This window comes from Balaenoptera ricei, chromosome 20, assembly GCF_028023285.1.
Source record: "Balaenoptera ricei isolate mBalRic1 chromosome 20, mBalRic1.hap2, whole genome shotgun sequence".
NCBI classification, from domain to species: Eukaryota; Metazoa; Chordata; class Mammalia; order Artiodactyla; family Balaenopteridae; genus Balaenoptera; species Balaenoptera ricei.
The window spans coordinates 25799857-25812798 of NC_082658.1; the positions used below are offsets into that span (position 1 = coordinate 25799857).

At 53.8% G+C, this 12942-nt stretch overlaps 1 protein-coding gene across 1 annotated transcript; it reads left to right on the plus strand.

Annotated features, from left to right (window-relative positions):
- Positions 1-746: 746 nt before the first annotated feature.
- On the plus strand, positions 747-2557 carry HOXB13 (homeobox B13). Its single transcript, XM_059908016.1, has 2 exons — positions 747-1350; positions 2304-2557. The coding sequence occupies exons 1-2, from the start codon at positions 747-749 to the stop codon at positions 2555-2557; spliced, it is 858 nt and encodes a 285-aa protein (XP_059763999.1).
- The last annotated feature ends 10385 nt before the right edge of the window (positions 2558-12942 follow it).

Consider the following 12942-nt stretch of genomic DNA (forward strand, 5'->3'; position numbering starts at 1 on the left):
GAGCGGCCTCCCGGCCCCACCCCCGACTCCCCTTCCCCCCACGAGATGGACACTTTATAGGGAGAGCTTTTTATTCTCTCGTTAAACCTGCCAAAGCACAGGAGACAGAGAGCCAGGGAGGGAGAGGAGGCGACCGAGGTGGGGCGGGCTCCGCGTCCCCTCTCCCGCCTTCCACTACTCCCGCCCCCCCGGCCCCCGCCCCCGACGTAGCTGGGTTTCTCCAAACTGGAAAGCAGCGAAAGGACACCTCCTCTCTTTTCTCTCGTTTTCAAATGCAATAAAAAACCGAGAGAGGGAGGGAGGGAGGGAGAGAAGGAGAAAGGGGGGGAGGGAGGAAGAGAGAGAGAGGGAGAGGAAGAGAGAGAGGGAGAGAGGGAGGGAGAGAGAGAGGGAGGGAGGGAGGGAGAGAGGGAGAGAGAGAGAGAGGGAGAGAGAGAGGGAGAGAGGGAGAAAGAGAGAGAGAGAGAGAGAGAGAGAGAGAAAGAGAAAGCGGGGGTAAAGTATTTTCGCAATTTCTGCCATGAAGATTTTATTAGCTTCTCTCCGCCAGGCCGCAGCCAATCAGCGCGCGTGCCCGGGCACCTGCGTCTCCTGCGTCAAGACGGCCGGGCTGAGCGAATGCAGGCGCCGAGCGAGCTGGGAGCGATTTAAAACGCTTTGGATTCCCGGGGCCTGGGTGGGGAGAGCGAGCTGGGTGCCCCCTGTATCCCCCACCCCCAGCACCCCATGAGCCGACCCTCGGCCCCATGGAGCCCGGCAATTATGCCACCTTGGACGGGGCCAAGGAAATCGAAGGCTTGCTGGGAGCCGGAGGGAGTCGGAATCTGGTCGCCCACTCCCCACTGACCAGCCACCCAGCGGCGGCGCCTACGCTTATGCCCGCTGTCAACTACGCCCCCCTGGATCTGCCAGGCTCTGCGGAACCACCAAAGCAGTGCCACCCATGCCCCGGGGTGCCCCAGGGGGCGTCCCCAGCTCCGGTGCCTTACGGCTACTTTGGAGGCGGGTACTACTCCTGCCGAGTGTCCCGGAGCTCGCTGAAACCCTGTGCCCAGGCGGCCACCCTGGCCGCCTACCCTGCGGAGACTCCCGCGGCCGGGGAGGAGTACCCCAGCCGCCCCACCGAGTTTGCCTTCTACCCGGGGTACCCGGGACCCTACCAGCCTATGGCCAGTTACCTGGATGTGTCGGTGGTGCAGACCTTGGGCGCCCCTGGGGAGCCTCGCCATGACTCCCTGCTGCCTGTGGACAGTTACCAGCCCTGGGCCCTCACCGGTGGCTGGAACAGCCAGATGTGTTGCCAGGGAGAACAAAACCCACCGGGTCCCTTCTGGAAGGCGGCATTTGCAGGTAAACTGCCCACTACTCTGGATCCCCTTGGCGCTGAGTGTGGGGTTGTAGGCCCTGCTGGCACTTGCCTGGGAGGAGGTGGAGGGAGACTTGGGGCTGGTGAGGAGGAGCTTGGTTCTCCTTGGTTGGCTATTAGGACTCTGAAGGAGGGTCCAGGCAGTTAGAGAGCCTGGGTAGAGGCCCCAGAGGGTCTGTGTGAGGGCCTGAGCTGCGGGCTATCTGAAGCCTGAGGACCACCAAGCCCCTGACCTCCCCAGGAGGCCTTGGGACCAGCCTTTCAATATGTTGGTGTGTTTGGCTCTCTTTGCTGTTGTTTGGGGCTCAGGGTATCCCTGCCCAGCAGGATCCCAGTTTAATTCTTCAAAAGGACCAAATAACTCTCAATTCATTGAGTATCGGGGTACAGTGGGGTGAGTGGGAACAGAGAAATTGGATGTTCTGTAAAGAATACAACCCCTCACTTTCTCTCAGATGAGTTTTTCAGTTTCCAAAGGGAAGTTTAGATTTCCTGCAGCCATGGCTTAGGTGTGTGCATTAGTGCGTGTGTGTGTGTTGGGAGTGGGGGTAGAAATGTGTTCCCCCCGTACAGAAGTTGCTTGTAGTATCTATAAGGATGGCCAAGAGTTGGAAAATGCATGTGAGGGTGGACATATGTAGACGGTGGGCAAAGGTCTGGCCGTGTGTGATGGGTGTGTTTGCAGACTTGCAGGTGTGAGGGCAGTGAAGAGTGAGGGTGGCCTGCAGAAACCGCTTTCCAAGGCTGGGCGGTGATCAGAGCTGGAAGCCGAGGTGTCCTCTTGTGCTTTGGGGGAACAGGAGTGCACGAATGCCTGTAGGGTTACCTGAGTGCTCCTGCAGGATGACTTAGCTTGTGGGGCCTGGGTCTGCGCCTGAGCTTGCGCCAGGCGGTGGTGTGAGCATGTCTTTCTCTCCCTCCCTCTCCTGCCGCGCAGACTCGAGCGCGCAGCACCCTCCAGACGGCTGCGCCTTCCGCCGTGGCCGCAAGAAACGCATTCCCTACAGCAAGGGGCAGCTGCGGGAGCTGGAGCGCGAGTATTCGGCAAACAAGTTCATCACAAAAGACAAGAGGCGCAAGATCTCGGCGGCCACCAGCCTCTCAGAGCGCCAGATCACCATCTGGTTTCAGAATCGCCGGGTCAAGGAGAAGAAGGTCCTCGCCAAGGTCAAAACCAGCGCTATTCCTTGAGGGAGCTCCCTGGCTGTGCTTGGGGAGGGGGGGAGGAGGAAGTCGGAGTATCCTGGGGAGACCAGGAGCCTGCCACAGCCAGGCTGGGGCCCAGGACTCTGCTGAGAGGCCCCCAGAGGTGACACTCTTCCCAGACCAATGCTCCTGGGCTGTTCCTCAGGGACAGCTTGGGTACCCCATTGGTCCCAGAGAGCCAGCGAGGCCCAGAGTTACAGCCCAGTCCACCAGGTAACACCACCCAAAGGACCTTGTCCCAGTCATAATCATTCATCCTGGCACTGGCAATAATCACCATAACCAGTACTAGTTGCCATGATAATTAGTATCATATTTTCTATCTAGAGCTCTGTAGAGCACTTTAGAAACTGCTTTCATGGATTGAGCTGATTACAAATAAACTTGGAAGGAGACCGGTGGCAGGAGAGCTTCCTCTGGAACCCCTTCCATTTCCAAAGCCCATCCCCATCCTAGTGAAGGCAGAGGAGACAAAAAATGGCAGATTCACCCCTGTGACTATGTTGCCCCTTTAGCATTTTTCTAAGATGACAGCTAGGCAGGATGGGCAACACTGGAGGGTGCATCTCCCTCCCTCCGTGCCCATCCCCTAGGTTGTACCCACTGGTCTCAGAAGTCCGCATCCCCAACTCTTCAATTTTGTCCGTGTGTGAAAAACAAGCCAGCGAGCTGCCCTCCCGGGTCTGTTCTCCTTCCTTCCAGAGAAATGGGGTTTGAGAAAGTGCCTGGATAATTCCTCTCCAAAACTTTCCAAACCCTCCCTTAATGTTCCTGGTGGTTCTGACCCAAGGAGGTCATGGTTCATTGGGCATTTGGGAGCCGCATGAAATAGATATTTGTGGCCTTGTAGACGGAGCCCCTCCCAGGCACAAACGGTTACAGAATGAGGGAATAGTAGCCTATCCATGGTAGGCACGTCCCAAACACACTGGTATAGCCCAGCAGGAGAAAAACAAAACAACAAAAAACAGAAAATGGCTCCTTCGCTACCCATTCCTCCTCTGCTTGCCTGCCGGTGACACCGAGGAGCTTGCGGGGCTCAGGCCTGGGAGTCGCGGAAGGCTCTTTTTCGAGTGAAAGAACCACGGGCGGCGGAAGCCCAAAGACCCAGTCTCAGAGTGGGGAACGGCAGGCAGCCGGGACAACAATGGGCACAGACTCGTTTCCTTTTCACTTTGCGCTGGTTCAGTCCACATACCCTGAATTCTGGGTGGGTGGAGGGCAGGTTGGCGCCAACTCTGTTTTCCGCAGCCACGTAGACAGTATGAGAACAGTGCGGAGTTCCAAAAACCTGGGGCAGACCGGCTGTTAGCAGAGCCGGGGACCCTGATGTCCTGTACCTGGGCCCTGTGCCCGGTGGGACTCGCTACCTTGGCCGCGCAGCAAATCAGCGGGTTTGAGCTGGATCTTCCGGCAGCCCAGGCTGGAGGATTCCAGCAGACACTCTCCCGGCGATCGAGCGCACAGGCGTGAAGTGGAGAGGACCCAGCGCCGGACCCACGATCCGAGCCACCGAGCAGCGAGTAGGCGGGAGGCGAGCAGCCCGAGGGAGGCCCCCGGCCATGGTCTCGACGGCCGCTCCATCTCGGAGCAAGCTCCTCCTTCTCCAGGAAACCCTGGGTTGGCCGCCGCAGCCGAAGAATTCGAGTCGGGTGGGATCCCGGTCCTGGCTCTTCTTCCGGGAAAGAGTTGGGAAGACTGTTCTAAATCTTTTTACCAAAGAGGATCCCGAGGCTGAGGGGAAAGGCCCCGACGGGCAGTCACCCTCCTTCCCTGGGTCTTCTTAGAATGCGTGTGCTTGGGGAAGGGGAGGGTGTCTATTTCGTGATTTAAACAATTCTTCCAAGCCCCGTGGTCCAGTTTAAGCTCCCTGGTATCGCGTCCCGCCCAGGGGAAGTTACTTTCTGCCTTCCACGTTCTCCTTCAAGCTTAGTCTCAAGCGAGGAGCTTTTAATATCGCAGGTTCTCAAGCTTAGTGGGTGCAACCCCCTCCCTCGCCGCTTCAGAAAGAGCGAGACTTCAGCGCAGATAGGCCCATGGGTAGAGAGAGCGCCCTGGTGCCGGCTCCGTACATGGGGAGGAGAAAGGCCACAAGAGGGGTTGCCACTTGGACTTCCTGAGATGGCGTAGGTAGAGGCCTAAGGAGTCAGGGGCCTCGAGACTCTGGACTCCCAGAGCGCTAACTCCTCCACTCCGCTATCAAGCCCTTAAAGTTTCGGAGCTCTTCTATTATTCTCTCTCAATAATTTTAGAACAAACAAAAGATTTGGGATTTTAGAGATTTATTTCGCTACCAGTGTGTTTGGCCTATTAAAAAGACAAGGGCGCCCCCTTCCGGTAGAAGCTCGCCATTTCAGGGAAACCCGCCGGTCTGCTCGGCTTTAACCCCTCAACCGAGCCTCTGGCTTCCAGATGCCTGGGGCGTCGGGCCTTCGGGGTTGGGGAGTTCGGGGCTGCGTGTGAGAGCGCCGGGACCCGGAGTCGCCTGGAATTGGGCCAGGGTATAGGCAAATGTATCGGTCCAGCGGCTGAGAGACTCAGGAGGAAGGCTAGGAGAGCAGCGAGCGATCTCGAATAGTGAAAAAACAGGGCGGCCAGGACTCCCGGGAGCAAGGCTGCGGCGCCATCAGCCCTCGGTCCAGATCTTCGTTCCACGGGAGTATTATATTTATCTTCCTCGCCAGGCCAATTTGCGGCGAACCCCTCTCCTCCCCTTTTATCCCCCCGACTCATTTACTTGTATGGAACCTGTGCAAAAAAAAATTTTTTTTAATTTCGCTTTGTATTAAACCCTTTTATGGAAGCTCTTTCCAAACACCAATTTTACTCCCGAGGCAAATTATACCCCCTCCCACCGAGGCCGACCATTTAAAAATCTTTCAGTAATTTGTGTCAAAATTACAACAAAATATATCTACCTGTATTTGCCTGTAGCTATTTGCTTTTTAAATAGGGCCATTTTAAGCTACAGGAGAGAGGGTTTTGCTAAATTTAGACTGAAATGTGTTGACTATAACGTTCACAAATAGGTAAATTCAAACAACATTCTCATGAACAAATAAACGCAGAGGCGCACAAATAGACTCCGGAAAATACACCGGGCGTCTTTTCACCAGCGAGGTGTAATTTTACTCGGAGCTGCCCTCCGTGCCCTCTCCCTTACTCGGAGCAGAACATCCCCAGTTGAGTCTCAGCAAACGTCGAAACAGGATCCGAGGGTCGCGTCTACGCTGCTCCAGGACCGAAATCACTTACTTCCAACTCCAAACCAGGTGGATTTTATTAGGCCTCCAGAGGCCGACTTAGGGGGTAGTGGTGGAGAAGTGCATAGACGTGACCTCCGGAAGCTCTTTTCGAATCTAGGTTCTCGAAGCAGCCCAGCGGAGAGCGAACCCGAGGCTCTGGCTCCGGGGTCCTTTACTCGTGCTGGCAAACGCTTCCCACCGCCCTGGAAGTCGCGAGGCAGAAGCCGGCGACTCTGCACCGCCATGCCCCCCTCCGCAGCCACCCCTAGCTAGCCGCCCCTACTCTGAGTGGTTCGAGGACCAGAAGATGTTCTGCGGCAGGAAAAAGGCCCAGATCAAGACCCCCCAGTTCTATGAGAGGCGCGGCTCCCCTCCTCCAACACGGGGCCAACTGTCCTCCCCTCCTCCAGTCCCCCTCCTCCCCTTAATTAAAGTTTTATTCAAGGTCCTAAGTGCTGCACTTTAATTAGGTTTCCTTCGGGGGAAACCCTCTGTGCCCATGCCCCCGCCCCCGTCCGGTCTAACAGAAACCCCAGAGCTTCAAACGTGAATTAAATAAATGAACCCGTTACCGTAAACTGGCAATAAAGCGCGGAGGCAACTGCTGCGGAGGGGGCGAAAGGAGAGGTTCCGTTGTTTTGGAAACAAATGTATACCACATTCTCACCCACCTGAATAGTCCCTCTCCGGGAAAGCCGGGAGAAAGCACTGGATCGGCCCTCGGCCTCTCACCCGAGTGGGACACCCCGCCCCTCCCCCCAGGCGCTGGCCTGGGCCCGGGGAGAGATTTTAAAACATCCAATGGGGAACTGATGCCAGCCTTTCTTCCTCTCCAGGCTACCAGTTACTTTTGTGTAGAAAGCGGGTGGGGGTGGTCGGAGCAGACGGAGAAGAAAGAGATCCACCACTGGTCCCCCTCCCCTAAATTGCCTCTAAAATGACAGGGACCAGCAAGAGTTCAATCACCCTCGGAAAGTTAGGGAGGGAAAGGCAGTCTGCCGGCGCCCAGAGGTGAGGGTCGGGTCGGGGACTTTGCCATTGAACTTGAAGTGTCAGGCCTTTGGTCTCCGCTGCCCCTACCACCACTCTCAGCAACTCTTTATGGGAAGAGGGAGGAAGGTGAGGGAAGGGGTCCCATCTCTGGCCTCGGGAAGGAGGGAGGAGGCCAAGCGGCGTTGGAGGGGCCAGAGCGACTGGAAGACCATCCAGAGACGCCGAGGTTGGCGGGGAGACGAGGCGGCCCCGGGCTGCAGTGGGGAGGGGGTACTCCAGACTTCTCTGGGCTCGCAGCCGCGAGGTGGGGACCCTGGGGCTGTGCGCCGTCTCCCTGAGCCTCGCCCCAGACTCAGCTGGGAGGGCGGCACCCAGTGCTGCGCTCCGGTCCTTCCTCCTCTAGCCTAAGGTGCGCGAGCAGAGCCCTGCGCCACTCGGAGGCTGGAACCTTCAGGTCGGCGCCGCCCCAGCTCAGGGCCTTGGGGCCCAGCTGAATTCCAGCCCTGGCCTTTGCAGAGAGAGCAAGAGTGTTATGCCCCTATTTCTCAGATCAAGACCCGCTCATTTTGCTACCTCCAAGAGTGCGTTTCTCTCTAAAAAGGTAAACTAGCTGATTCGTGGGGCCAAGGGCGTTACCGCTCTCTCAGTCTGAGGGCCCGCTCAGGGAGCCCTGGGGGGGGGTCCTCCCAGGAATTTGGGGGACTCCGTGGTCACGGCGGGCAGGAAAGGGCGGGCGTCAGGCTCTTGCAGAGACCACTCGGCGGAGCGCCTCCTCGTTGGTTCCTGGAGAGACCGGCAGCCACCTGGGCAGAAAGGGACAAAGAAAGCGCTTCGCAGCACGCGGGACCTGCGCGCCCTCGGCAGGGGAGAGTCTGGCGGGTGAGAGCAAGGCCCCCCCATACGACCTTATGTTTGTCTCCGACTGGATGGAATCCTGGTACAGACAAAATTAATGTTATTGTTATGTTGTTGTTCTTATTTAAACTGTAATACTTTACAAAACATCTACTTTGAAAGCTGGGTGAAAATTAACCGTAATGATAACGGTAATGATGATTTATTAACACACTCTTAAGGGAAAGGCTCTGGCCCTTTAAAAAATAAATCAGTGCAGCTTAGTCTCAGATGGCTGCCTTCCTTCTGCCATTCCTATGCCCTCTTCGGAAGCTTGGTTAGTGCTGGGATCTGAGGAGCGACTAGAGGTGTTGCCCATGGCTGGCACATCTGCACAGGGACTCAGAACCTGCACAGAAGCAGCAAGGGGCCACACGCCCATGTCCTCAGCCACTGACACTGCTAACTTGTTGTTCTTGGGGTGGGGGCAAGGTAATCTACAGACACACTCTGGACTCACCTAACCCTCCCAGCCCCAGCTGGTTCCTGCCCATGCCTTCTCAGAGCTACTGTCCCCACACTGACAGAACCCACTTTATAAAATGAGGACACTGAGACTAAGCGTAAGTTACTTGATCAGTGTCGCAGCCAGCAGTGGCTAAGCTGGGCCCCCAAAGCAGGAGCTCCTGAGGACTAAGCTCTGTGGTCTACGCCAGTGCAAGAGAATAGGAAGGGGACTGCCCTGGTGGTGCAGTGGTTAAGAATCCACCTGCCAGTGCAGGGGACACGGGTTCGAGCCCTGGTCCGGGAAGATCCCACAAGCCGCGGAGCAACTAAGCCCCCGTGTGCCACAACTACTGAGCCTGTGCTCCAGAGCCCACGAGCCACAGCTACTGAGCCCTGTGTTCTCAGCAAGAGAAGCCACTGCAATGAGAAGCCCGCGCACTGCAAGGAAGACCCAACACAGCCAAAAATAAATAAATAAATAAAATTAAAAAAAAAAAAGAGAGAATAGGAATCCAAGGCTCTCCTTCACTCCCAACATACCTCTCCTCACCTGTTTCCATCTGGAGCCATCCCTTGAGGTCACAGAGCTGCACTCAGACTCCCTAGACCCAACCCTTCCTGGGTGCACCCGGCAGATTTGCATAAGTGCAACCACAGGGGAATAAACACAAGTTCCATCACTCATTTATCGAGTACCTACTGCATGCAAAACCTTCCTCTGAAGTGGAAGGCTGGAGGAGATACAGGGGAAATACTATCTCTCTTCCTACTGATCCCTGCCTCTCGTTCTGCCTCCCACTTGCTGCCAGATCTTAGGTCTGCTGTTTCCTCAGATGTGACCTGAAACCGGGGGACTATATTCTGTGATCTCTGACATTGTAAGGTGGGCCAAATGCCTACACAGGGGGAACTGAGACCGAGAAAGATTCACCCTTCCCCCCACGGCATATGGAGAGGCTTTCCGGAAAAGGCTGTGTTGGAGAAGGACCTCGAAAGATGCTTAAATACCAAATCCGGGTGGAAGATGTGAGCAAAACTCGGGAGAGGGGACAAAAGAGGCAGGTCTCTGAGGGAGAGAGGTCTGGACCTCCGCTCTGGTTGGGGCAGAGCTGGTAGGGAAGAGGGCAAGGGCGTTCTCACTGGGTCCTGAACGCTGGGCGAAGCCTGTGCTGTGATCAGACAGCCTCCTGCCCATTCAGGCTGTGACCGCCCCACTACCACCCAGGCGCGCACGCACCGAATGTTGGTGCAGGCGCTACTGGTGGCACACCGCAGGCCCCAGGAGGAGATAAGGAGACAGCTCTCGGAGAGAGGAATCGGTACCCCCCTGGACTCTCAGCTTCCCATCTTAGGTGTGTCCAGTCTGTCGCCCCCGTCTGAGACCTGAGCTCGGTCTTTGGCTGACGGTTGAAGTTTGCCGCCCTTCCCCCTCCAGGCAGGGTTTTGGCGTTGAACTTGAGCCAGGCCATAAACATTCCTTCACCCCTCGGGGAGCTGGACCGGGACGGGGAGGGGGTGGAGGGAAAGGTGGCGGAAGAGTGTTGTGGAAGGATCCGGAACGCCAGAGACCGGGCCTCTCCCACCCAAGACTGCGTTGCTTTATCAACGAGCTTCGGATCTTTGCATTCTGCGGAAAATTCGCCAGATCTGCATTTTTAAAATCCGATTCTTGAGGCCTTATTGCAAGTTAGACCAATAATTTAGTCAGGATCAACGTAATGTAACTTTCATTTTCACTCATTCGTAATTCATGTTTTCTTATCTTATTTTAGGTAGTAAAATCCCCTATTTTTTTAATGAGCAGGAAAAGCAAATGCATAAAGACCAAACAAATAATAGCTACAGCAGAGGAATTATTAGAGAAGATTGGAGTAGGTCATCCCTAGGGCATCGCCTCTGCATTTTAAAAGGCCCCCTCTCTGGGCGGAACAATCCCAGCCTGCGGCCGACGAGCCCCGCGGAGCCCTCGATCTCCCCAGGATCCGGAAGCTTAGACTTGGTAAATGTCCCCCCTCCCGCCCCCATCCTTGGCCTGGGGAACCGCCCGCGGGACCCGGGAGCCTGGCGCGTGCTTCCCAGTGACCTGCCGCCGGCGGAGGCTGCTCAGAGCGGCCTGCTGAGACCTTATTAGAGTTTTTCCTCCCTCCCTCCCTTCCTTCTTTCCTACCTTCCTTCCTTCCTCCAGGATCGCGGAGCAAGGGAGGATCAAAGACTCTATCCCGGGGTCTTTTCCTGGCTCAAAACCCAGTGTAAGGGTAACTGGGCGCGCTGCGCGGGAGACGCGGGGCTCTTCTGTATCTCGTGCGGGGCAGCTCCGCGCGCAGGGCTTCCTTCCCCGCGAGGAGCCCAGGCGGCTCGGCGAGCGGCCGAGAAGGCACCAAACCCTGGCGAACCTACGACAAGCTCCCGGCCTCCTAAACGCCCGGAGGCAGGTCCTCACTAGCAAACCGGAAAAGGGACTTGACTGAGCGGTCAGGATACTGCTCTCCGGACGCAACCCACCCCCTCGTCCCTATTTGGTTTTAACCTGCCCGAGGACGTGGACCGAAGAGGTTTTTTTGTCTCATTCTCCTCCCCAGCCTTCGATTCCCCAGGCCCTCGGGGCCCCGGAAAGAACTCAGCCAACCCCTCTCCCTTTGTCTGACCTTTGGGGAAAAGAGGCGTGGGCGCCTGGGTCAAGTTCACAGACCCGGCCAGCATCTTTTAGGGCAAGTGGGACCACCTTTGTCATTTGGACCAGAAGGGTCCTAAGCAATCGGGATTGGGGGGAGGGGCGTGGGGGCAAAGCTTCCAGAAAGGCGTTTTGATTTTAGTCTGCTGTTCCTTTCTCACATCCCCGCCCGCCCCTCCACTCAGCTCTGTAGATGAGAAATGACTCGATCTCAAAGGAAGCCGTTTATTTGGAAAAATAAATGCGAAGGCCTCGTGGAGTGAGCTTCTCAGAAATGGTCTTAAGTCTTTGGCACTTGGGTAATTTTTCGTTAGTTCTGTCCCGGTGTTTATGAAAGTTAAGGATTTACAGTGTTTATTTGGTACAACCGTTTCTGCGGAATCTGACTTAGAGTAAAAGAAGCCACATCTACACTGCTCCTCAAAAGCTTCAGACTAAACACATTGAAATTATTACCCGCAACATTCCAGCCCTTACAAAAAAAACAAAACCAAAAACAAAACAAAACAAAAAACCCTATTCAGATAGCAGAAAATAGAATATGGGGCTTTAAACACACACATACTCTAAAAACTTTTAATAAATAACGCTCTTTAAAATTTTTTTCCCATTCTTTATTCCAATGCTCATGTTTTATAATTTGCAACCACTGTTATTCGTTACTTTTGTCTTTCCCCTCCCAACTTAGTCATATGCATCCTATCTTGAATCTAAAAACACACTATACATTTACAATGTCATAAGCAATTTCCCAAGTTATTGCAGTCTTCTAAATGCCATTTAAAAATGCATAATATGAAATGAAATGGGTTATCATTTAGAAAACCATTTCCCTAATGTTGGTCATTTAGGTTGTCCCCACATTGAAAAAGAAAACTAATTTTTCCTGATTAGAAAAGTAACACATTTTCATTGTCAAGAATTTTTTTAAAATCTAAAAAATATTATAAAGAAAAGAAAACTACCCCATATCCTATCACCCAAAGTTTACCAAAATGAATCTTTTGTTGTATTTTCTTTAGTTGTTTTTTATACAAATATGTATAATTTCAAACTTGAGATTCTGCATGAACATTTTTGAATCTTGCCTTTTAACTTAATATTAGATGAACATTCCTCAGTGTCATTAACCATTCTTCAAAAACATGATTTTAATGATTGCATAGTATTCAGTCCTCCAGGGGTGCCATCATTTGGGAAAGCAGTTCTCTAATTATTGATCATTTCCGTGTTTACTTTTTAAAATAATTCATAAGAGAGTAAGAGAACATTGTTATGACCCTACATGTGTTTGGTAGGAAGATAAGAGTTGAATCTCCCTCGAATAGAATGCTTCAAAATTTTTAGGTTAAAAAGTCCCCCTCCTAGGTCTCTATTGGGAGGGGATGAAAGTGGGCCTTCTAGAGTGCTGGAAATATTCTATGTTTCGATCAGGATGGTGGTTCCATGGGTGTGTATACATGTGAAAAAATCATTAGGCTGAACATTTAAGATTTGTGCACTTTACTTTTTTATGTTTTACTTATTTTTTAAAATTTTATTTTATTTTTGGCTGTGTTGTGTCTTCATTGCTGCACGCGGGCTTTCTCTAGTTGCAGCAAGCAGGGGCTACTCTTCGTTGCGGTGTGCGGGCTTCTCATTGTGGTGGCTTCTCTTGTTGCGGAGCACAGGCTCTAGGCGCTCAGGCTTCAGTAGTTGCGGCACACGGGCTCAGTAGCTGTGTCCCATGGGCTCTAGAACGCAGGCTCAGTAGTTGTGGCGCACAGGCTTAGTTGCTCCGTTGCATGTGGGATCTTCCCAGGTTAGGGCTCGAACCCGTGTCCCCTGCATTGGCAGGCGGATTCTTAACCACTGAGCCACCAGGGAAGTCCCCACTTTTTAATTTTAATACTTCTTTCCCACTCCTGAAAGCCTATATCTGTTTACACAGAAAAGGACCAATGCAGAAAATAGGTAGGTGGAGGAAGTGAGAAAGGAGTGGGGACCAACCCAAACTGGAGCAGTTCACCCCTTGCTAGCATATTATCTTTGGTTCATAGAGACCAGAAGTAAATATTGAACAGCTAGTGATGAGGAAAAAACAGACAGAAAAAGAGCCTGGCCCTTCTTCCCCACCCCAT

What these genes read in the sequence shown, in the direction of transcription:
- HOXB13 (XM_059908016.1), top strand. Translation starts at nt 747, where the DNA reads ATGGAGCCCGGCAATTATGCCACCTTGGACGGGGCCAAGGAAATCGAA. An exon ending in CTGGAAGGCGGCATTTGCAG is followed by an intron (nt 1,351 to 2,303) that starts GTAAACTGCCCA and finishes CCTGCCGCGCAG; the next exon opens with ACTCGAGCGCGCAGCACCCT.